Genomic DNA, 25,813 nt, shown 5'->3' with positions numbered 1-25,813 from the left:
TGATTAATGGTGGTTTTGCAGTAACTGAGCCCCCTGCATTTGTACATGATCTCTGAATATCCGTAGATCTTACCTGATGGTTTTGAATACCTTTTATTAAGACAAATAATCATTGTTACAGGATGTAGCGATTTTAACACTTTTAATGAATTGTCAATTACAGTCAATACATTTTATTGGGGCACCACCCTGATTAACAGAGAAAATGATTTTAATTAATTTATTAATGATGAATAATTCAGTCTCAACTCATGAAAGTCGCCAATTTGATACATGAATATTTCTCACCTACCAACATTAGAACAATATGAACAAAAGAAACTTATTAATCACAGAAATTCATAATGAATGCATAGTTAGAGTATAATAAGGGGATCAGGAGAGAGAGGGAACCATTGTGAACAGTTAATTGGGGGAACAGTTAATAGGGGCTGCATCACAGATGAGAGGAAAGGGTTAACTGATAGATTAATAAATTATAAAGTTCCTATTGATACCAACTGTAACAAAAGGAAAGTGCTGCCTTTTACGACTCGTCGCTGTCTGACTGTCGAACCATCTGGAGGGGCATAGGAGAAGCTTGTGTTCCATTAGAGTCGTCTGGATAGTGCTGAGAGAACGAGAGAGCATCAATCTAACTTTGGGCCGCTGGGTTGGTCAGCTGGGAGGCAGGGTCATTGCTTCATCCAGCTGCCGAAGTTCTACTGAAAAAAGCATCCTTCCTTGAAATCGTCTGATGGCTCTGAGAAAGAGACGTTTGCATTCCTTTGAAATCGTTCTGGTGGCTCTGAGCGATGAAGGCCTATGACCGTGAGAAGACCAGAATTCCTGGACTCTGAAGGATTGGATCTTAGGAGCTGGCTCAGACAGAGAGCCATAAGCCTTTATGTGCAGGGCCTTCTGAAGCAGTCATCTGTGTTCATTACCAGAAGCACAATGGAACGGCTGTGTTAGTCAACCCATGTATGCAAATTTATTCGACATAAGCCAGGATAAGCAAGTTCCGACAAACACACACTAACAATAAGAAACTGGTTAACTAATAAAACAAAAATCTAAAGAAATCATTAGAATTAAAATATGGTAAACAAATTAGGATAGCCTGGATTTGAGGCTTTCTAGCTGCTAAACAAAAGATTACTGACTTAACTTATAAACTAAGTTTAGTCTTTGTCTACCCTCATAGAAGTTCTATGTCTAGCTAACCACTTTTTGGTCTGGCAAACAGCTCGCTGATTAACACCTTTGTTCCTGTGATGGGAAGAGGAATATCTCTAGGACATGGGAATATATAGGATCCCTCACAAATCAAATAAAGAAAGAAAATCATACATTTACTACCAATTTCTACCCCTGGTCTTAAACTGTAGTTTGTAAAACATCCCCTGGGATGGGTAGAGCAATTGGATAATCAATTTCCTAATTTCTAGAAGTTACAAACTACTAACTTTAATATATTGTCTAATTGGTTCATTTAGGATTTCTAGTAAACACAACTAGTAGGGAATAACTATTCGTTTACAGTAAGCATGAGGAAAGCAACGTACAAATGAAGTAATCTGTCACGATTGGCCACGCTCCTGGCGTCCCTGTTTCCGTGGTTTCCCTGTCGCGTCAGTTTTCCTTTGCTTCCTGGTTGTTCTGTTCCTTGTTTCGTTTTCTCCGCCCCTCGTCTGTTCCTTAATTCCAGTCCTTATTTTGGTTTTCCCTGTTCCTATGTTCACCTGTGTCTGGTTAGTGCTTAATTGTCTTGGTTATTTATGCCCTGTGTTTGGTTTCCCGTGTTGTCGCTTATTTTGGTAAGTTTGGTCATGTGTGTAGTCGCTGTCATCGTCTTTGTTTACTTAGTTCGTGTGTTACTTTGCCTCAGTGTTTCTCCGTGTCTCTGTTTTATTCGCCTCCCGTGTTTAGTTTCTCTCGTTTATTAAAGAATATCCTGCATCTGTATTCTGCCTCTCGCATCGTCACCACACATACGTTACATAACCTTGGTGAATAATGAAAATGAATAAGGAACAAGATATGAACAGAATAATGAAAGAACAGACACATATAACAGGAGCAAACATCACAATTCGGAGATTATATTATAATAACCACACATGAATGGTTGATTATCACTTGACATCATAGTAAATTAAATGGCAAGTTGTGAATCTGTGAAGTGAGAAATGTTGGTTGTCTTGGTAAGGTTTTGAGTCTGACAATTTTTGGTCATAGTTTCTTGAAGTATAACGAGGCTGGTAAGAGCTTTTGCATTCTCATCCGAAAAAGCACCATTCACACGTTCACATCAAGCGCAACATCGTTCACGGTTACAAATGTAGCTAGCAGTATTTTTAACAAACCTCACTGAAATGTAAAAGCGGTTATAATGAAATCTACAATATTCCACCATTGTTGGCTTGTTTACGGATTACACTCGCTTTATTTCATACAGCCTATGGCGACACATTATTATATATTGGGCTAGCTATGCCAAACTTTAATTATTCATTCATACTGCCTCTCATAGGTCCGCTCGCAATGACGTGCGGCCTCGCTGCTCACAAGCAGGTGTGTTCCCCCCATTCCCGTGGCCGATGGTACAGTCTTTCCGTTTTCTATTACAATAAAGCAAAGGCGATCGTTACTCGGACCTTACACAGACCGTTGAACTTGGTAATATGTGAGTCTTATGTCATAGACAACGAGTAGTGCTGCTAATTTCATTATCGGGATCAAACCCAAGCAGTGATCAGAAAATATGCTTCCGTTAATTTGCGGAAAGACGGGCGATTTCAAACGTGAGGCGAGTTAGCATGTCTGTGGGAGGCCATGGGGAGTCTTGACCCGTGTTCACCAGAGCAGACACTACACTCATATCACTTTAGGTCGTCAAGCTACAGTTTGTGGCACGTCTCATGTTTACAATAATAGCAAGAGCTATGGGTTTTAAAAATATTTTGGTTCATAATGCTAACAGTTTCCGACGCGTGTTACGTCTGCGAGTTACAGTCGTTTTAGTTCGAGCTAGTTTTCGACTTGTTTGTGGTGGTTAGCTAAAGTAAGCTAGCCAGACGAGAGAGGGAGACTTTTAAAAAAGGTCTGCTTTCAAAATGTTCTAGCGACAGAAATCGCTTGTTTGTTACAAAGCAAGTTAGCTAACTTAGATTTGCTGTCAAATGGGAGGAACTCTGCAAGTAGGTTCATGCGGCCCCGGGCATTTTGAAGGGAAGGAGTAGTTAACCTATATACACGTTTGGGTCACTTATTTCTAAACGTTCAAGCAAAGCTTATGTAAAGCTGATGTGTAAAGTAAAGATTGTGTTGCAGTTTAATTTTGAAGTATGGTCTGGTAGGTTACTTAAGTCCAATGATATATCTTGTAATCTAAATTTCAGTGTATTAATAGACGGAGTTCCTGTCAGTATCGGTAGGTTAGTGAACAGATTTTAGTTAGAAAATGGACTACGAACCGGGTTGCGAAACGCATAATGATGGGCAAAATAACGAACTGAATACGATTGGGATATATTTACACAATGAGACTTAAGTAACCAGAAAAGCCGTATTTCATTAATTTAGCCAAGAAAAAAAGAAAATCACAGCATATCGCAATAACTTAAAAATGACCAGCGCTAACGTTAGCAGGCATCGCTGCTAGGTTTATAAAACCGCTGTGGTGAAATCATCAACTGCGTGTGTGAGACCGGCTTGGCTCCCCTGGGGTGAAGAAGTGACAACGTTAGGTTAACGCTAAACTAAACTAAAATTAGCCTGTATCTTCCCAAAATAAAACCCATTACAATTTACGTAGCAGACATAATCTAGAACAGAATACAACAATTCGACTAACTTAATCACAAAATTTTCACTTTTAAAAAGATTTATCGGGCGGAGTTTGACTCGATGCAACCTACCTCAAGTTCTGTTAGCAAACGTTTTGACTCGCGTCAGGGTCAGAGACAGAATACTTAACCATTTGGCCACAAAAAGAGACATGCGATAATTCATTTATATTTCTGCCTAGTCGCAAACAAGTGGGTTACTACTACTACTACTTTCAGGGTCAAGCAGTCCCAGCATTATGGCTGTTCCAGTGCGGAGAACGTCAGGCCTAGCGTACTAGGGTTTACTCCGTTGCAAAGACTGGAACAGAGGCCCTCTCACACACACAGGCACAGCAAGATCATTCACAATACTTAACAGAATAATTATGAACACAAAGTGTAATACATAAGTAAATATAAAAGCATCACTACCACAAAACCCATTGAATTACACTCACGTCTTGGCTGAAATGAAATGAAATGTTCCCTTCTTGTTTTTCATAGAAACGGTCCCAAGAGTGTATTGTGAGAAAGAGATGAAACTAAAACCAACACAAATGCAGCACCCTGAAGACCACAAAGGAGACCAGTATTCACTGCAGGAAGTGAAGGATGTGTCCGATCTCTCTGAATCTTTGTGCTGTGATGGAGACCAGCAGACGTTGCAGACATCCTTAAAGACATGTTCAGTACAGCTGGTGCGCTGCAGGAAGATTCGGGGTCCGAATACAAAAATAGTGACACGAGGAAATCTTCAAGATTGTGACAGTGGTAATTAGACATATTACTGCACTTTAGTCTAAATAAATGTTTGTGTTTTTTTTGAGATGGTTTAAAATTCTCCCTTTTTGACATTATAGGTAAACGCAACAGACCATCCACTGATGATGAAAATGATGGAGTCAAGCACCCACTTCACACTACATTAAAGATGTGTACAGTAAGACTAGAGGATTGCAGGAATATTCTAAGTAAGCAAACAGCTGGAGCAGAACAAGAAAATAGTACTTGGACTGATTATGAGCACAACAGCAAAGATTGTATTTCTTCAAGTAAGTTCACCATGGTTACAGTAGAGAAGCCTCACCGTTGCTCTCAGAGTGGTAAATGGTTTTTATATTTTTCACACTTGAAAAAGCACCAGAAAGTTCACACCAGAAGAGGGACTCTCCATCAGTGCTCTGAGTCTGGAAAACAGTTTGTACATGATAGAACTTTGCAAGATCACAAGATGATGCACATTGGAGAGAAGCCTCATCAGTGCACTGAGTGTGGGATACAGATCCCATGGTTGGGATCCTTAAACTATCACAAGAAAATTAATGTGGGAGAGAAGACCCATTACTGCTCTTTAATCTGTAAATAAATTTTACATTTTTTCAGATTTTGTGCAGACTGCTTTAAAGACATGTTCAGTACAGCTGGTGCATTGCAGGAAGATTTGGGATCCGAATACAAAAATAGTGACACAAGGAAATCTTCATGATTGTGACAGTGGTAATTAAAAAGGCATAATACTGCACTTTAGTCTAAATAAATGTTTATTTTTTGCAGATTTTGAAGTTGGTTTAAAGCTGTTTTCCAATTTTTGACATTATAGGTAAATGTAACAGATCATCCACTGATGATGAAAATGATGGAGTCAAGCACCCACTTCACACTACATTAAAGATGTGTACAGTAAGACTAGAGGATTGCAGGAATATTCTAAGTAGGCAAACAGCTGGAGGAGAACAAGAAAATAGTACTTGGACTGATTATGAGCACAACAGCAAAGATTGTATTTTTTCAAGTAAGTTCACCATGGTTACAGTAGAGAAGCCTCACCGTTGCTCTCAGAGTGGTAAACGGTTTTTATATTGTTCATACTTGAAAAAGCATCAGAAAAGTCACACCAGAAGAGGGACTCTCCATCAGTGCTCTGAGTCTGGAAAACAGTTTGTACATAATAGAACTTTGCAAGATCACAAGATGATGCACATTGGAGAGAAGCCTCATCGGTGCACTGAGTGTGGGATACAGATCCCATGGTTACATGGTTAGGATCCTTAAACTATCACAAGAAAATTAATGTGGGAGAGAAACCCCATTACTGCACTATAATCTGTAATTTTTAAATAATTATTTTTTTGTACATTTTTCAGATTTTGAAGATGATTTAAAATTGTTCTCCCATTTTTGACATTATAGGTAAACGCAGCAGATTATCTCCTGATGATGAAAATGATTGTGTCAAGAACCCACTTCATCCTACATTAAAGATGCGTACAGTGAGACTAGTGACTAGTAAGACACACCAGAAGAGGAAGTGTCAATCAATGTTCTGAGTGTGGAAAAGCGTTTGTACATTATAGAACTTTGCAAGATCACAAGATGATGCACATTGGAGAGAAACCTCATCAGTGCATTGAGTGTGGAAAACATTCTCAAATTTAACGAAACTTAAAATTCACAAGAGAATACATAGTGGAGAGAAGCCTTATCACTATGCTCAGTGTGGAAAATAGTTCACACACTCTTCAAGCTTTAAATATACAAGAATATACAATGCAGAAAAATCTCACAAATGCATTCAATGCAATAAAACGTTCTCTAGTTCCTCAGAATTAAAAATGCACCAGACAGTGTACACTGGACAGAAGCCTTACTGTATGTGGAAATACGTTTTCCCAAGGATCACATCTCGGAAGTCACCAGAGTGTGACACAAAGGAGTAAGACCTTGTCAGTGCTCTCACTGCAACAAGGCTTTTGATCAGTCATCACACCTCACGATGAATGAAAGAATGCATACTGGAGAAAAGCCTTACTGCTGATATACGTGAGGAAAAGTCTTCACAAGTGTAGCCGAGCTCAAACTGCACCTAAGAATACACACTGGGGAAAAACCTTACCAGTGTTATGTGTGTAATGACTTTCATGCAGGCACACAGCCTCAAGCAGCATCAGAGAACACAGTGATAACCTCTTAAGCAGCTACAAACCTTTTAACACTACCAGCGAGTGCACTCTTGAGTACAGTCTTGCTTTTGTTCTTTTGTGTGAGGTTGTTCCCTCAGTCTGAGAAAAGTATCCTTTATTGAGTATAGTCAGATGCTATACATTTTTTGTTAATTTTGAGTTTTATTTACTGTTTGAACAAAGAATCTAGTTGTGACTGTCTTTTCATGTTCCATATCACGGCTGGGTGGAAGGAACTGATGTAAAAATACTACAAATCAACTAGTTTTGATAGGTGATAGATTCCCAAATTATAGATTCAGCAACTGTTGAAAGTAATTGTAAATGTATAGAGAGCGCTGTCATTTATTTAATGCATTTGTTTTTTTTTGTCTTTTTTGATTAGTTTTTACAATGCTTTATATATTTTCCCGTTGTGTACCTTTTGAAATCTAATGGATCTTTATCCCCTCAAAAATCCTGTAGGTATTGTGTGTTGTAACCTGTAGGCTCCTGTATACTATTGTCACCTTTGTGTCACGCTACATTGTTTTGTTGTGCCATTTTTAAGAATATACAGATGGGGTTCTTTTCCCCATCTGGGACATGCTGTGTAGTATGAATTTTGTATTTCAGTTAATGTTAAAAGGACAGTAGAGAATACCTTTAAACATATTTTGCTACCATTGTCCTAGGAATTTGTCCAGGGGATTAATAGTAATTAGCTAGCTTTATGCTGTGTGAATACAGTGGTCTTATACATCTGTCGCATGTTACACACTATGAGATGCTGAGCACAAAATGTGATTTTTTTTTTTTTAAACAAAAAACTAAATTTTAATGTAATTTTGGACCATCATTCCCACACTTGCGGAGAAAGAACATCTGACCATTCTGGGCAGGGGAAATGCTGACTGGAAGGACACCAACAAATCTTAGAAAACTTAGAAAAAAATTAAAGCTTTTAGTGGAAGGAACATCTCAGAACCCAGGAGATTGTACAGTCGTCATGTCTTGAACATCACCAACCTTAGTCTTGCATTTCGGAAAGTTCTTGGCAACCATCACTTCCTCCGACTTCAGTTCATTGTGGTAATGCAGTGCCAGTGCTGATAAATGAGGCTGAGACAAGAAGAGATCTGAGCTGGGACTATTTGCCTGAATTCCTGTTAAGTAACTCCTGATTCACGCTACAAAAAAAATGCTTTTCAAGTGAAGAGATCATTACTAGACAAGACAAGAAAACAGCAGTTTTCTACTTACGCTGAAGAACCAGATTTCACTGCCTGCTCCACAAGTTGACGTGACAACAAATCCATTCACCCATTCTCTTTCACTCCTGCCTCTGTCCAGAAGATGGCTCAGGGATTACTATCTGTTTTGCCTCACACATGGCCTTCGTTCTGGCTTGAAGATCTGCAGGAGAGGCATCGCTGCATTTCTGCTTTAGGCAACATCAATGCTCTTCTTCTCTAGATATCTGTGTAAACCTGCTGTTAAAGATAAGAGAACCTGGAAAACTACCAACAAATACATTGAAGGGAATTTTCTCAGTTTTGCCTTCAGTTGCACTGTGGTAGGTTTCAAGTTTCAAGTTTGGTTTATTCGTTACATACATAGTCATACACAGTATAACTCGTAGTGAAATGTTGGTGTGTTGATTGTGGCGAGGCACTCAATGTCAGCAGGGAAATTATCAAGCACTGCAGTAACTGAATGAAGCTGCCATGCCCAGTGGGTGTTTGACAACTGCACGAGTTCACTTGGCTCCAATTCTACCTTCCACAAGCTTATGGTGGTTCACAAGTCACACTGAAGAAAGAAACTATAGCAGTGTGCATATATTGCTTCAGGGTACTACTTTTGAAAATGGGCATATAAGATCCCACGTACACTTTGAGACAACCTAAGGCATGAAACAAGCATCAGTATCCATACAGGTGAAAAACGACTTAAATACACAGGATAACGAATAGGAAACACCTGGGGCTGATTACACATGGGCGGGACAATGAAGCAGACACAGGTGGAACGTGTGGCTCAGAACCAAAACAAACAGAAGGCACATGGCTTGACAAGAAACCAAAAGAGCACATGGCAGGGTAGAGGAGGGGTAACTTTGTGTTATGAATATGTTAGATACATTAATCAGGGGCCTGTCCCTAGTAATAGACTGCACGTGGTCACTCATAAATAATGGTATAAACAATAGAGAAAGAATTTATTATAACCACACAGGATCCACCCAATGATTGTTTAATAGCACCTGCTGGGACAGAACAGGATGTAAATGTGTACATTTAAAAAGGACAACTAAGGCAGTAAAAGTTAACTGCTGTCTAATAGATCAGAGAATATGTGGGCTGCTACTGTCACACTCCCAACTACAGCAGAACACCCTGTAGATCAGCCTCGCTGGTGTGTTATCACTGGCCTGCAATCACACCAGTTTATTATCAGCATGGACTTTTTATAAGCAACTTCTACAATTTCCTCAGAAGTCATTTGTGCCAAGTTTCCAAGCCATGCTCCTGTTGCACAACAAGGATATGTAAAAAAACAAAACAAAAAACCCCATCTTGTTTTCCCCTTTTCACCTTGGGCCATATTTGGAGATTTTTTTTTGCATTTTGTCTGCTCTATTTTGTGCTTTTTCGTGTTTTGGTTTCAGTTTCTTCCTCTGCGCTCCTTGTCGTGTTTCATCTTTCTCCACTCCTAATTGTCCCCAGGTGTTCCTTGTTTCTCTGCGATTCCCTTGTCTATTTAAAAAATATGTTTTCTAGTCTGTAATACTTCTCATTTGTTTACATGCTGTACCATCATTTACATGCTATTTTCTTTATGTTCCCTTGTGTTGTGCGTCTGGCTTTGTATTTTAATTATGTATACTGGTTATGTTTCTTTGTCTAAGCCCTCTGGCTTTTGTCCGCAGACCGTTTGATGGACTCTGATTCTGGATATGGCTGAAATAAACATTACTCCATTCAGCGGTTGCTTTCTGCCTCCCTCTGCACACGGTAACATTTCATTCTTGTCTGAACCCGTTTGACTTTGAATTGTTTTGGACTTTGCCTCAGGCTGCCTCAGTTTGATTGGGTTCTGCCTGACCATCCTCATCACTAATGTTGTATGGAAGTCTATGAAACCTGCATTTTTGCTTTCACATGCGTCCTTTCTGAAACATAGCAGATTCAGGGATAATGGGGGGGGGGGGGGGGGGGGGGGGGGGGGAAAGCGGTATCATTAAGCGGACATAATGGAAAGAATACTGTATGAATTAAAGTGATTGAATATATTAAAAATAGATAACAGTGGTAAAACTCTAATAGGTTACATAACAGGGAGGAGCAAGCAATGTCAGTAACTGGTGGAAAAAGCTCCTCCTCTGAGAAGGTTGGCATAAAAAGTGAGCCTAGTACCTGCTCCTCGGTTGTTCTCCAGACCAACTAAGTTTACTTTAGATTTTTTGTGCACAATAAAGTTGGTTACTTTTTTCCTGCCTCTTTGTGCATTAGCATTTTTCTTGATTATTAGACAGAGGTTTTTCGCACGACAGATGGATCCTGATATTGACTATATTCTGACCCAGATACACACCGCACTGGAAGAGAAATGAGCTCCGAAACACCAAGGCAGAGATGAAGACCCTACAAGCAAGACTTGATGCCAGTGAGAAGAACGTGAAGTAACTGCGGAAGGAGAATGAAAGTATTGCCAGAATGCCTTCTTCTGTTCTTGAAACTGAACTGCCTTAATTGGACATAAAGTACAAAACTCTCTTCCTGTTATGTTTATTTCAGCACAGTTAGTGGAGCTGAAAGGATTAAGAGCCCAGTTAAACCTCACTGACAAGAAAGTAGAGGATCTGGAAAAAAGGTATAAAACAAAAAATCAGTCATAAGAAAAACTACCTGCTACCTGTCAATACTGTGACTAGTAGCAAAATTTAAAGTATGTTTTTGTATGCTGTCTGGTTTTATTTTTAAAAAATAGCAGTTGTGTTTCTAAATGAGAATCTAATTATATTTCATGTATTTTTTTAGACTTAAAGGTAGCATTCTCAGCTGCACTTGTGCAGTCACATGAGCAGAAATTTGGGCCAGTGAGCGCTAGCATTCCTCTCGTATACCGACATGTTTTCACAAACGTCGGCAATGCATATGATCCAAACACAGGTACAAACACTACAGATCCATTACAGAAACAAAATGCTTTGTATTAAAACGTCTTATACTGCTAATTTTAATCAGAAGTTATTTTTTAAAAATATTCTACAAATATTCTACAAATACTAATAACTGTATATTTTAAATTATAATTTTAAATTATTATTCATATTATTCCTACAAATTTATTATTCATTTATTATTCCTACAAATACTAATAACAATCATTATAATATTTTGAATTATAATAATTTATTATTCATAAATAACTATTTATTCATTTATTTCACAGGGAATTTCAGAGCACCTGTGAGAGGCGTTTACCAGTTCATGATGCATAATCTTGCTTCTGCTAGTGCAGTACACCCTGTAAGTACCCTTTTAATGAAAAACGGTCAGCAAGTGCTCATGTCATATGGCTTCCAAGTTGGTCCACATTTTGTGACCTCCTCCAATGGAGCGTCTCTACAGCTGGAAGCAGGAGATGTGGTCTGTGTGCAGTTATGGGAAAACAGCACCGTGTTCGACAGCATGAATCACCACAACACTTTCAGTGGTCACCTGCTCTTTACTCTATAAATAATCAGAGGACTGTTGAAATTATGTAATACAATGTCATCATAAGCATTTATTATTAGTTAGTATATTTTGCATTGTTTATCAGAAGTGTACATTGAGTTGTTTTTTTAAATATCACTATTATAGCATCTGACAATTTAGTTATAAAATTATTAATGCTATTAATGCTTTACTGGACATTTCAACAGAGGACTGTTGAAATTATGTAATGCAACATCATCATAAGCATGTATTATTAGTTTGTATATTTTTTGCATTGTTTATCAGAAGCATACATTGAGTTGTTTTTTAAATATCACTATTATAGCATCTGGCAATTTAGCTATAAAATTATTAATGCTCTACTGGACATTTAATTGTATATTGTTAACAGCATATGGGTCCACCTCAGTATCTGCTGCTCCACTCAACAGCTATTGTAGGTGTACAAAGAAATATGCCATTAATAAATCACAACTGCAGAACAGTGCCTGTTTATTTGCTGATGCAGAAACCAATAAAAGACATCTTGCCAAGTATTCTGAAATTGTGGACTACAAAACTGAAACAAACTGGGGCCCTATGGAGTGTACTATGGACTTTAACAAATTAAAGTTTTAACTTATAAGGTACTCCTATAGGGATCTCTAACCAACAGATGTGCGGTCCATCCCCAGAAAACAAAGAAAATAATGATACCATATATATATATATATATATATATATATATATATATAAAATACAGATACCATTCCCCCCCAGCCCAACCCCCACACCAACCTGTATGGACCTAATGTGCCCATAATGAATAATGAATAATGTCATGAGAATAGTATTTAGTAATAGATATTAAACATGTCTACAGTGTCATATAAGTGTCAAAAGCAAAATGAAAGCTATAATCAAATGAAGGAAATGCGTTTATAAATGAAATCCCAGCAAGACTGCGCTGTTATATATCCTCAGAGATGTCTCCCCAAATCAAAACCTCAGTACATAATCTGTACCGGATCACTCCAACAGACATGACACACAACCTTGGAATAATTCTGCACAACCAACTATCGTTCTCTCCTCATATTGATAAATTGTCTTGGTCATACAGGTTCATCTTCTACAAAATCAGGAGAACTTGGCCAGTTGTCTCTCTCCACAAAAGCCACTCCTTTGTCATCCCTTTGCCACATTGGTCCAGTGTAGTGGCTCACATCAGATTTAAAACCTTTATGCTTGCCTGCAAAGCAAAAACTGGACCAGCTCCCATGTACCTAAAACCACTTATCGAACTCTCACTTCAATACCTTAGTACGCCTCGACTCTAACCCCTACCCCTCAAAACACAAAGAAGGCATTAATCATGCCTTTTCTTTGTCCTGGCATCCAGGTGGTGGAAGGAATATCCCCTGGTTGTCTGCACACCTAAGATACTGCCTGTCCTGAAACGAAAACTGAAGCCACCGAGTCACTGAACACATAATCTGTCCTTTATTACATTTAACTTGAAGCTTTATTTTTGATTAGACAGACACCGGGGGCCTCATTTTTCTATCATAGCCCCTTAGTGTTAAAGAGGGGTGTTTCTAAATGTTTTGATCTTCAATTGCGTTTTGGACTAGTTTGCCTGTAACCTCTATTAAATGGATCACATGTATCCTGGATCACATGTATCCTGTTTTAACGCAGCCATATGTCAATTTGATTGGTAAAACACATGTATTTATATTAGCTAGTTAGCGGCCAGTGTCAAACTAGCACGAAGTTAATGTCCATTTTCACTTATTTCATTTTACAAGCTAACTTCCACACAGCTGCCGATGTTAGCTGGGTAGCTAAGATTTATTCATGCGATAGTATAACGTCGAGCGTTAAGGAGGCGGACGCATGTGTGGAGAAGAGCGAGATTTAATAGGGGCAAATCCAGAATCAGAGTCGTTATAACAGTGCAGGGTTAAAGAGCCGACACGGAGAGCACGTGGACTGACGAACGAGACAAGGCCTAGGATACACGAGAACTAAACACACAGGCTAATACAGAGACTAGGGACCACAGAGCACAAAGAAACAACCATCAACAAACGGCCAAAACACAAGCCTCAAGACAGGGTTTAAATACATGAACTTAACAAGACTCGAAACGAGAGACAGGTGTGGAAAATTAAACGAGCCTAGGAGAAAACGAAAATATGGAATGGAACTAAGATACACAAGACGGAAAAACACGGAACACGGAAGATGGGAGGGACTGATCGTGACAGATAGCATAATTTAATATGGTGTTGCAAACTCAAAAAGCTGTGCATTGTTGTTGAAGCATATATTTATTGTAGATTATTATTATTATTATTTTTTATCAATTATTCTTCCAATAACGTTAGCAACGTATTTGTAGACTGTGGCCCCACAAATTTGGAGGTCGTGCTAGGGGATCACACTGTTTTGACATTGCGCATTGGACACTGTGCATATTTGAACAACCAAAGAAGATTCCAGGTAAGTAACTGCAATGTTTTCTAGTAATGTAGAGATATTAAAAATTGTAGTGAAGTACACCAGACGTGCTTTGCTTGCATAGCTGATGAAGGACCTGTATCCGAAGCGTCCTGTTAGGGTCGGTGCCAGGCCGAGGCCCCCTCCGGCCACCAGAGGGAGGCGTCGAGTCAGAAAATGGAAGTAACGCAAATGACACCTTTACATAATAGTTTGTGCATCTCAGTCATATCATCAGAATCTGTAAATGGTCTGCTTAATATTGATAACACATTATTAGAATTGGTGTGTCTAATTCTTCTCACATGACATGATTCACTGACTCTCCTCTCTTGAGTTTCACTCATTCTCATCTGGTCGCCCTAGCCCACAGCAACTCAGTACTCAATGAGAAAAAATGCTATACATTGATATGGATCTATTTGTTTTTATTTTATTTTATTAATTAAAATACTCATTGTGTGATTATTGGTTATATTTGCCAATTGGTTGGCAGCACAAAGAGGGAGAGAGAGCAGGACTGCGAGCAAGAACCAGCTGAGAAAGTTGACAGCTAACGTTATACAAGACCATATAGTTATTATACCACGGCAGCTTCTGTTTCCTGCCCATATGGTGCTGAAGAGTACACGATGACTTGTGTCTGCTTTTTGATATTGTGATTGCTTGCATTTGTGTGTATGACTTTGGATTCTCCTCTTGACATATGGTTGGTTCGCTTTGTCCCTTATTGGTTTGGTTGCTGGTTATTATATGTCTCATGTATATAATGTCCTGGATATGGTTACGCACGGGTGGTGGGGAGTGGCTGCCAGTTTGTTTGGGTGTGGATTTATGTGTTTATATCAGTATAGTCGGTGTAGTCATTGTATGTTTCTTTTTGTAGCTTAGTCGGTTGTCTTTTTGTTTCTAGTGTGGCTTTGTTTGCTGTGTTGGCCTGGGCCACTCTTGAAACTGTTGTACCAGTTCACCAAAGCTTGTAAATACACTTGCCATGAGTAAAGTGGATCACTTGAGCATGAGTGGGAAGGACTCACCCAGACATTTCTCTGTTCTAAGCTGAGATAGATGGCACAAGAATTCTGTTTCTCTGCAGTATATTTTAATACTATTCAAAGATATTACTTTTTTATATTGTTGTCATTATTCTTTATAGTTTGGATGTGTTTTCTGAGAATCCCCTCTTAATAAGAAACAGACTTACTTTCCCTGGATCTGCAAGATACAAAAACATGGAACTGTCACATGTACAACACGCATGAGAGATTAGAACCGGTCCAGTGTTTTAAAGAGAAGCCATGGACTTTACTTATAGGAGGGACTAAGGATACACTGTGGTCAACAGGCATCACTGCAATCACTCTACATAACACATCGTGAGGATGTAAATTACTGATATATTTTTATAGACACATCCCTCAGAAATTGACCTATAAATTCATACAACATAATAAAGTAACTTAAGAAGATCTGTAACGTACAGAGCCCTGATGGTGACATCCCTTAATTAAATGTTTATTTTATCAACATGTACATGGGCTAATCTTGTATTGGATAAGCATATAACTTAGTGTATCAAATGAAAATACAAATCACTGTTTACACGTGCAACTGCACGGGAGCTTCTGGGTTCTGTTGACTTTTAACACTCATGTGTTTACCTCGTTGCGCAACCAGTGAGATAAGAGTCTGTTTATACTTGTTTATGTAGCTTTTGTGATGCCGGTTAGTTAATAGTAAAGTGTGTTACAAGCTAAGATAGTTAACAATCGTTAAGATAATTAACTGGTGATAGAGCATATAGTCAAAGTCCCAGTGTTATTATACTCTATATTAACACTCATGCATAGTGATAAATATTATAATGAACTCATAAGGAGAAAGGAGTACCCTATAAGTTAAAACTTTAATTTGTTAAAGTCAATAGTACACTTCATAGTGCCCCAGTTTGTTTCAGTTTTGTAGTCTACAATTTTAGAACACTTGGCAAGATGTCTTTTATTAGTTTCTGTATCAACAAATAAACAGGCACTGTTCTGCAGTTGTTCTGTGTAGACAATTCTGTGTAGACCTATAATAGCTGTTGAGTAGAGCAGCAGATACTGAGCTGGACCCATATGCTGTTAATAATATACAATTAAATGTCCAGTAGAGCATTAATAATTTTATAGCTAAATTGCCAGGAGGTATAATAGTGTTATATTTTTTTAAAAAACCACTCAATGTACGCTTCTGATAAACAATGTAAAATATACAAACAAATAATACATGCTTATGATGACATTGCATTACCTAATTTCCACAGTGCTCTGATTATTTATAGAGTAAACAGCAGGTGACCACTGAAAGTGTTGTGGTGATTCATGTTGTCAAAAACAGTGCTGTTCTCCCATAACTCCACAGAAACCACGTCTCCTGCTTCCAGCTGTAGAGACGCTCCATTGGAGGAGGTCACAAAATGTGGACCAACTTGGAAGCTATATGACATGAGCACTTGCTGACCGTTCTTTATTAAAAGGGTACTTACAGGGTGTAATGCACTAGCAGAAGCAAGATTATGCATCATGAACTGGTAAACGCCTCTCACAGGTGCTCTGAAATTCCCTGTGTAATAAATGAATAATAGTTATTTATGAATAAGAAATTATTATAATTCAAAATATTATAATGATTGTTATTAGTATTTGTAGGAATAATGTGAATCATAAATTATCATTTAGAATATTATAGTTATTGTTATTAGTATTTGTAGGAATCATATTTAAAAAATAACTTCTGATTAAAATTAGGCAGATTACATATAATAGCACTGATAACAGCATAAAAAGTTTGAATACAAAGCATAATTTTGTTGTTTCTGTAATGGATCTGTAGTGTTTGTACCTGTGTTTGGATCATGTGCATTGCCGACGTTTGTGAAAACGTATACGAGAGGAATTCTAGTGCTCACTGGCCCAAATTTCTGCTCATGTGACTGCACAAGTGCAGCTGAGAATGCTACCTTTAAGTCTAAAAAATACATGAAATATAATTAGATTCTCATTTAGAAACAACTATTTTTTAAAAATAAAACCAGACAGCATACAAAAACATACTTTAAATTTTGCTACTAGTCACAGTATTGACAGGTAGCAGGTAGTTTTTCTTCTGACTGATTTGTTTTATACCTTTATGACTTTTTTCCAGATCCTCTACTTTCTTGTCAGTGAGGTTTAACTGGGCACTTAATCCTTTCAGCTCCACTAACTGTGCTGAAATAAACATAACAGGAAGAGAGTTTTGTACTTTATGTCCAATTAAGGCAGTTCAGTTTCAAGAATAAAAGAAGACACTCTCCTTCTGTAGGGTCTTCATCTCTGCCTTGGTGTTTCGGAGCTCATTTCTCTTCCAGTGCGGTGTGTATCTGGGTCAGAATATGGTCAATATCAGGATCCATCTGTCGTGCGAAAAACCTCTGTCTAATAATCAAGAAAAATGCTAATGCACAAAGAGGCAGGAAAAAAGTAACCAACTTTATTGTGCACAAAAAATCTAAAGTAAACTTAGTTGGTCTGGAGAACAACCGAGGAGCAGGTACTAGGCTCACTTTTTATGCCAACCTTCTCAGAGGAGGAGCTTTTTCCACCAGTTACTGACATTGCTTGCTCCTCCCTGTTATGTAACCTATTAGAGTTTTACCACTGTTATCTATTTTTAATATATTCAATCACTTTAATTCATACAGTATTCTTTCCATTATGTCCGCTTAATGATACCGCTTTCCCCCCCCCATTATCCCTGAATCTGCTATGTTTCAGAAAGGACGCATGTGAAAGCAAAAATGCAGGTTTCATAGACTTCCATACAACATTAGTGACGAGGATGGTCAGGCAGAACCCAATCAAACTGAGGCAGCCTGAGGCAAAGTCCAAAACAATTCAAAGTCAAACGGGTTCAGACAAGAATGAAATGTTACCGTGTGCAGAGGGAGGCAGAAAGCAACCGCTGAATGGAGTAATGTTTATTTCAGCCATATCCAGAATCAGAGTCCATCAAACGGTCTGCGGACAAAAGCCAGAGGGCTTAGACAAAGAAACATAACCAGTATACATAATTAAAATACAAAGCCAGACGCACAACACAAGGGAACATAAAGAAAATAGCATGTAAATGATGGTACAGCATGTAAACAAATGAGAAGTATTACAGACTAGAAAACATATTTTTTAAATAGACAAGGGAATCGCAGAGAAACAAGGAACACCTGGGGACAATTAGGAGTGGAGAAAGATGAAACACGACAAGGAGCGCAGAGGAAGAAACTGAAACCAAAACACGAAAAAGCACAAAATAGAGCAGACAAAATGCAAAAAAAAATCTCCAAATATGGCCCAAGGTGAAAAGGGGAAAACAAGATGGGGTTTTTTGTTTTGTTTTTTTACATATCCTTGTTGTGCAACAGGAGCATGGCTTGGAAACTTGGCACAAATGACTTCTGAGGAAATTGTAGAAGTTGCTTATAAAAAGTCCATGCTGATAATAAACTGGTGTGATTGCAGGCCAGTGATAACACACCAGCGAGGCTGATCTACAGGGTGTTCTGCTGTAGTTGGGAGTGTGACAGTAGCAGCCCACATATTCTCTGATCTATTAGACAGCAGTTAACTTTTACTGCCTTAGTTGTCCTTTTTAAATGTACACATTTACATCCTGTTCTGTCCCAGCAGGTGCTATTAAACAATCATTGGGTGGATCCTGTGTGGTTATAATAAATTCTTTCTCTATTGTTTATACCATTATTTATGAGTGACCACGTGCAGTCTATTACTAGGGACAGGCCCCTGATTAATGTATCTAACATATTCATAACACAAAGTTACCCCTCCTCTACCCTGCCATGTGCTCTTTTGGTTTCTTGTCAAGCCATGTGCTTTCTGTTTGTTTTGGTTCTGAGCCACACGTTCCACCTGTGTCTGCTTCATTGTCCCGCCCATGTGTAATCAGCCCCAGGTGTTTCCTATTCGTTATCCTGTGTATTTAAGTCGTTTTTCACCTGTATGGATACTGATGCTTGTTTGATGCCTTAGGTTGTCTCACCGTGTACGTGGGATCTTATATGTCATTGTCTGACCAGCCTTCTTTGACTGGCCATAAGCAGTTCTCTAACCCTTAATTATTGGCTGGATTCTCCATGAGTGAGTCAGACAGCAGATCATCATTTTATTACCTTAATTTATCTGAAAAGCCACTTGAACCCAACTGAAAGACCGTAGACAACAGCCCTCCCAATAGATATATCAATATTCATATACTAACTAATGATTAAATATGTACTCTGTATCAATTATCAGCATGGTTAACCATATTCCATTTAAGTTCCACTTTTATATTCCATTATATATTCCATTTAACTTCCACTTTTGCGGTGAGCACTGCGTAATGGTCCTCAATGTTGTCCCTTTCTTTGTGCTTCTTCAAAAGAGTTTGTGCAGCATATTGAAACCCCAGTGTGATTTGAAATCTTGGCCTGGGAAAGGCCTTGTTGATGCACTAGGCACCTTGCTTACTTTTGCACCCTTGATGTACCTTGTGTCTTGTTGCTGAGTTTTGCCATGGTGACCTGTAATATGAATCTCATGAACCTTCCACAAACTTACCTTTGTAGCAGAGTTTGGCTATTCCTTATTCAGGTTTAAGCCTCCTACACACCTCTTAATGACTGCTGTTTCTGTTTCAGTTAATGACTGTGTTAATGACTTCTGTTTCAGTTAATGACTGTGTTAATGACAGTGTTAATGACTGTTATTGACTTCTGCTTCACTTAATGGCTTTGTTACTGACTGCTGTTTAAGTTTCAGTTAATGAGTATGTTAATGACTGCTGTTTCAGTCAGACTGTGTTAATGATTGTGTTATGACTGTGATAATGACTGCTGTTTCAGTTAATGACTGTGTTAATGACTACTTTACATATATATATATATATATATATATATATATATATATATATATATATATATATATATATATATATATATATATATATATATACTCTTACCACAAAGAATACATACAACTCATCATGCATGTACGAATGTGTACATTTGTTTTCAACAGGGGCTTTTCCATTTAAAAAACAAAATACTGGATTCATGTCAGAACTGATACACTCAACTTTAAAATGTAATAAAGGCACAAATATTGCTTTCCACTTAAAACAAATGTGCCTCACTGAAATGCATAAGCTAGCAGCCCTCTTCTGTGAAGAAAGGGTTAATTACCTTCACCTTCATGCATTAGTACATTCAATGGTTATTTAATTCTGAGTGATTTAACCATCAGTTCATGTATTTTTATTATAAAGTGTTTTACAATTTTTTTTTAACATTCTTGACTGATCATTATAATGTTGATGCAGATTTGCTTAAGGCATTTCTTTGTTATCAGCTAAATGGCACTAATGTTTAAGAATTCTGTTATTCTACAGTATGTTATTAATGTGCATTTTAATTTTTATATAGTGTTATAGATGTTTTTATTGTTTTACAATAATCCTGTTAAACAGAAGCACAAAAATGCAAAAACTATAATACTTTGACATGTCTCACTAAGAAATAAAATAAATGTAAATGTTACTAACATGGGGTATTTAAATGAATGGAACAAAAAAAATGACAGTAAATGTAGCCTCAAACATACAACACAGTCCGTAAAGTATAATTTTGTACTTGGAGATTTGCATGTATGTTACATTCACTTTCTTAAAACAAAAAGCCCACAATTTTAAAATAGAAAAGGGGCTGATGTCAGGAAGAACTGCACTGTGAGGAATCAGTGCATCTTTTAAAAAAATAATCGCAACAGAATTTATAACAATTATAAAGGTTCTTATATACCCTTAAGGAGACAACCCCAGTACAGTATGTAACGTTTTAGCAAGGATGAGGCGAGAGGCAGAAGGCTAATGCAGGAGGCTGTTTAATGAGTGGGGGTAATTAAACATGGTAGGCTAATAAACAGAGACACAGAGAAAACACTGAGGCAGAGTAACACACGAACTAACTACACAAAGAAACCAAGGACGATAACGGCGACGACTCCACGGATGACCAAACTTACCAAAATAATCCAAACACAGGGCTTAAATAACCAAGACAATTAAGCTCTAACCAGACACAGGCGAACACAGGAACAGGGAAAACCAAATGAAGGACTGGAATAAAGGAACAGACGAGGGGCGGAGAAAACAAAACAAGGAACAGAACAAGGGAGTAAAGGAAAACAGACACGACAGGGAAACCAAAGAAACAGGGATGCCAGGAGGGTGGCATTTAAATAGTTAATCAAACGTAATATTGACAGTATATCAGCACTGAATGAGCAGATATAGCAAGTTTCTTACTTTTATAAAATGTGCAGCTGTATTATCTACAAAAACAAACCTTGGTACTGGCTGGTGGGATGTCTGCTAACACTTTTCACTTAAGGGTGTGCTTTAGGTACACAGACAGAAATGATCTTTTAGTGCTCTGGTGCTCTTATTTAAGGTCTGACATGCTCCAGGAATCCTCCATTACGTAAACTCTTTTTTCTTTCAGCCCTTCCGTATGTTTCTCACAGGATTTCGGCTTGAGCACAGTGGTCATCGCTGCATGGACAGCCTGCATAAGGCACAATAAAACACCCTCTCCACTGCCCACACACACACACACACAAATCTCACTGTTGGTTGTGTGATACAGATACAGAGCTCTTGATGTAGTACTCACAGTATACCTCCGTTTTAATTTAAGTGATATGGGCTCATCTCTGTATAGAAACAGTAACTGTCAACATTGCAGTGGATATTTATGGTAGGCTAAAAAACAAACAAACAAAAAAAACCACTGGCAAACAGTGCAGTATAGTTTGTGGCATTTAATATTATATATATATATATATATATATATATATATATATATATATATATATATATATATATATATATATATATATAAAATTGTGGCTTATAACTCAAACAATTACACTCAATTACACTCAATTATTAGATTGAAGATTCACCACCAGAGGCCACTCAAGTAAAGTGAAGGGCCCTGTACTAAGAGTGATTTCACTCAAATTTGATTTTCCAATTTGTAAGTCAATATTCAAACAATATTTAAAACCTCACCCCACACCACCACCCAAAAGACAAAAAATAATACTTCTTACATACCACTAACAGGTTCAACATGCCAGATGTATAAAAAAGACAGTCAGACAAAAGGAAATGTCCAAAAGAGTGCCACTGAAACATAACACAAAAATCTGTAGGTTGGTTCTAGCATGAGAGTGGTCTTTTGACTTCGGCCAACACTAGCCACACCATAACTTCTTTCTCCTTGTATGTTTTAGCTTTAAAACAGCATTAGCTGATACCAAACATAATAAATTCACAAAATGATGTTGAAAGTTTTGTTTAATTAATTCAAGCCGAGTACATATAAGACAAAATTGTTATATCGCTGCGTTTTTGTGATGGCAAACTGTACTATCTTCAGTTACCCAATTTCAAGATGGCTATAATATTTTACTGGATTAAAATATAAGATGCATGCTCCCCCTATACTCTGCACTTCATGCATCATGCAGTCCTCATATGATGACATATGACCTTCGAAAGAAGCTAATTTGCTTATTAAAACATTGCAAATTTTAGTTTGCTATTACATATTTACAAGAAATGTTTTGATTTTTAAAAAAACTTTCATGACTTTTCAGATATTCGACCATTGAGGCTCACTCCAGAGCACCTCACCCTATACCACCCCACTCCTTAAACCAAGAATGGCAGCAAGACCAGACATTCTGTTCACTAACACAACAAGCAACATTAATACTGGCCAAGCACTGTGCACATTTATATTTACAGTGTTTAGCTGACGCTTTTATCCAAAAAGACAATTATGATGGAATACAACTTGAACAACTGAGAGTTAAGGGCCTTGCTCAGGGGTCTGACAGTAGTGATTTGGTGGTAGTGGGGCTTGAATCGGTAACTTTCTGAATAGTAGTCAAATAACATTAAGCACTCAGCTACCACTGCTGTTTTTCTGTTGCTTCTTTGTCAGATCTGGTTTTCTTGATTATACCACATTGATTTCAGTTTCGATTCGTAGAAAATAAGCGTGGCGTGGAAAGTGTCATGTCTTAACTAACCAGAAAATCTCACACTCTCATCGTCCAGGAAGTCTGTGTGCGTGCTGCTCCACGCCCTTCGGCACTCGTGCCACAAGCGTTACACAAAGTACTTATGCATTTTGCATGATTATTTAATACTTTTCTTACATTTTGTGAGGCGGGATGCACAGATGAGCTGTGTTGTAAACACACGGGCGTTTATTAGCACACGTAACAAAACGTAACCAAACACAAAGAATGTTAAACTCGAACACTACTTAGTACGCAATAGCACAACGACACACAGCTTACTTGGGGTCAGACCAATCGGTGGCCGCTCTGCCGGACGCTCTGGATGACACAGACTGGGACATGTTCCGCAGCACTGATGATGTCAGCGAGTTTACGGAGGCAGTAGTAGGGTTCATTGGGAAACTGGTGGACGACACGATTTCAAGAATCACCATCAAGAAGTTTCCCATCCAGAAGCCCTGGGTGGACAAAACCATCCGCGAGGCTCTGAACTCTCGCACTGCTGCCTACAATGCGGGGATCATCAGCGAGAACATGGACGAGTACAAGTCTGCAGCATACGGAGTGCGCAGGGCGGTGAGGGAGGCGAAGCGGCGCTACGGGAGGAAACTAAAGACACAGTTCCAGCAGAGTGGCTCTAGAGCCTTGTGGCAGGGACTACGGACGATCACGGACTACAGGAGCCCACCCTCCGGACTGATGAGTGCGGATGAGTCTCTGGCGAACGAGCTGAATACATTCTTCGCTCGCTTCGAGGCTACATCTAGCAGCGCTAATGCTAGCCGCGCTAATGCTAGCCGCGCTAATGCAAATGGTAATGGTACTATCGGCGCAGCCAACGGTGCATGCGCAGAGCCCACCATAGAACAGCGCCCTCTCATCATCACGGAGAGTGACGTGAGGAGAGTGTTTAAAAGGGTGAATACCAGGAAAGCGGTGGGACCAGACGGTATCTGCGGGAGAGTCCTCAAAGCTTGCGCAGATCAGCTAGCCCCGGTATTCATCGACATCTTCAATCTCTCCCTGACGCTCGGTATCGTCCCGTCCAGCTTCAAGCGGTCCACCATCGTCCCCATCCCGTAGAAACCTCGACCCTCCGGCCTCAATGACTACCGCCCTGTTGCCCTCACATCAGTCGTGATGAAGTGCTTTGAAAAGCTAGTCAGAGACTTCATCACATCTTCACTGCCAGCCTCCATGGACCCACTGCAGTTTGCATACCGCCACAACCGCTCCACAGTTACACATCTGCTCCACACCACACTGACCCACCTGGACAAAGGGAAGGGTAATTATGTTAAAATGCTGTTTGTCGACTACAGTTCAGCATTTAACACTATCATCCCCTCCCTACTCACTACTAAGTTGGAGGATCTAGGACTGCATACATCCCTGTGCGACTGGATCTCCAACTTCCTAATAGACAGACCACAATCTGTCATCATCCACCCTCACCCTCAGCACTGGAGCTCCTCAGGGTTGTGTCCTAAGCCCCCTGCTCTACTCACTGTACACCTATGACTGCACAGCCACTTCCAGCTCCACCATCATTGTCAAGTTTGCTGACGACACCGTTGTCATGGGCCTGATCTCGGACAACGATGAGAGGGCCTACCTGGAGGAGATTAAACACCTGGAAAACTGGTGCCAGGAAAATAATCTCCTCCTAAACGTCAGTAAGACAAAAGAGCTGATCGTGGATTGCAGCAAGAAGCAGGAGCGGCACTACTAACCTGTGAGGGTCAGTGGAACCACGGTGGAGAGAGTAGATAGTTTCAGGTACCTTGGTGTTCACATCTCACAGGACCTGTCCTGATCCCGCCATACCAACTCCCTGGCAAAGAAGGCTCGCCAGCGTCTTTACCACCTCAGACGCCTAAGAGACTTCAGACTGCCCTCCAAGGTACTGCGGAACGTCTACACCTGCACTATTGAGAGCATCCTCGTGGGGAACATCACAGTCTGGTTTGGGAATAGAACCAAGCAGGACAGACAAGCACTCCAAAGGGTGGTGCGTTCACGAGAACGCATCACTCACACGGAACTTCCTGACCTGCAGACCATCTACTACAAGCGGTGCCAGACCAAGGCCAGGAGGATTGTGAAGGACCCCACTCATCCCAACAATAGGCTCTTCTCTCTCTTGAGGTCAGGGAAGCGCTTTCGCTCCCTGAAGACCAAGACAGAGAGACTGAAGAGGAGCTTCTTCTCACAGGCCATTCGGGCCCTGAATCAGAGAAACTGATAAACTGTGGGGACCACCACCACCATGTAACATAACTGTAAATATGTTCAATTACCACCATGTAACATAAAAACTGTAAATGTCATTTACAAGATGGAACTGTACATTCTGTACATTGTGTACATACATATATACATAACCATATACATTGTACATTGTGTATATAAACATAATATACATATATTGTACATACATTGTTAATATATTTTTGTACATATATAGAATATATATTTTTCTATGCACCCCTGTTTTCTTTTTCCTCAGTTTGGACAGAGCACTCTCAACCATTTCACTGCGAGTTATACTGTGTATGACTATGTATGTGACAAATAAACGAAACTTGAAACACTGACAAAGACCAACACCTGAGTAGGACTTTATATATACAAAAGGTAACAACAAAAAACAAGGAACAGGTGTGATACAGGGGAGGGGT

General features: G+C 39.0%; 1 protein-coding gene across 6 annotated transcripts; it reads left to right on the top strand.

Annotated features, from left to right (window-relative positions):
- Positions 1 to 2,581: 2,581 nt before the first annotated feature.
- LOC113578837 lies at positions 2,582 to 11,946 on the top strand. 6 transcript variants are annotated; one of them, XR_004776784.1, is made up of 9 exons: positions 2,582 to 2,661; positions 4,317 to 4,583; positions 4,673 to 5,309; positions 5,413 to 5,604; positions 6,003 to 9,768; positions 10,341 to 10,459; positions 10,552 to 10,627; positions 10,795 to 10,926; positions 11,210 to 11,946. XR_004776784.1 is itself a non-coding variant. In XM_035532785.1 (6 exons), exons 2-6 carry the CDS (start codon positions 4,349 to 4,351, stop codon positions 6,137 to 6,139), a joined length of 789 nt encoding a protein of 262 aa, XP_035388678.1. In that variant the 5' UTR covers positions 2,582 to 2,661; positions 4,317 to 4,348; the 3' UTR covers positions 6,140 to 7,097. The 6 variants fall into 6 exon arrangements, 5 of the variants coding, with proteins under 5 accessions (XP_035388678.1, XP_035388677.1, XP_035388659.1 ...); XM_035532785.1 differs by lacking the exons at positions 10,341 to 10,459; positions 10,552 to 10,627; positions 10,795 to 10,926; positions 11,210 to 11,946 and having other exon boundaries at positions 4,673 to 4,783; positions 5,196 to 5,309; positions 6,003 to 7,097; XM_035532784.1 differs by lacking the exons at positions 10,341 to 10,459; positions 10,552 to 10,627; positions 10,795 to 10,926; positions 11,210 to 11,946 and having other exon boundaries at positions 4,673 to 4,864; positions 5,196 to 5,309; positions 6,003 to 7,097.
- The last annotated feature ends 13,867 nt before the right edge of the window (positions 11,947 to 25,813 follow it).

This window comes from Electrophorus electricus, chromosome 1 (assembly GCF_013358815.1).
Source record: "Electrophorus electricus isolate fEleEle1 chromosome 1, fEleEle1.pri, whole genome shotgun sequence".
In the NCBI taxonomy this organism is placed as follows: Eukaryota; Metazoa; Chordata; class Actinopteri; order Gymnotiformes; family Gymnotidae; genus Electrophorus; species Electrophorus electricus.
Note: the sequence above shows the minus strand (reverse complement) of the source record. Positions and strands in the feature narration are given on the sequence as shown.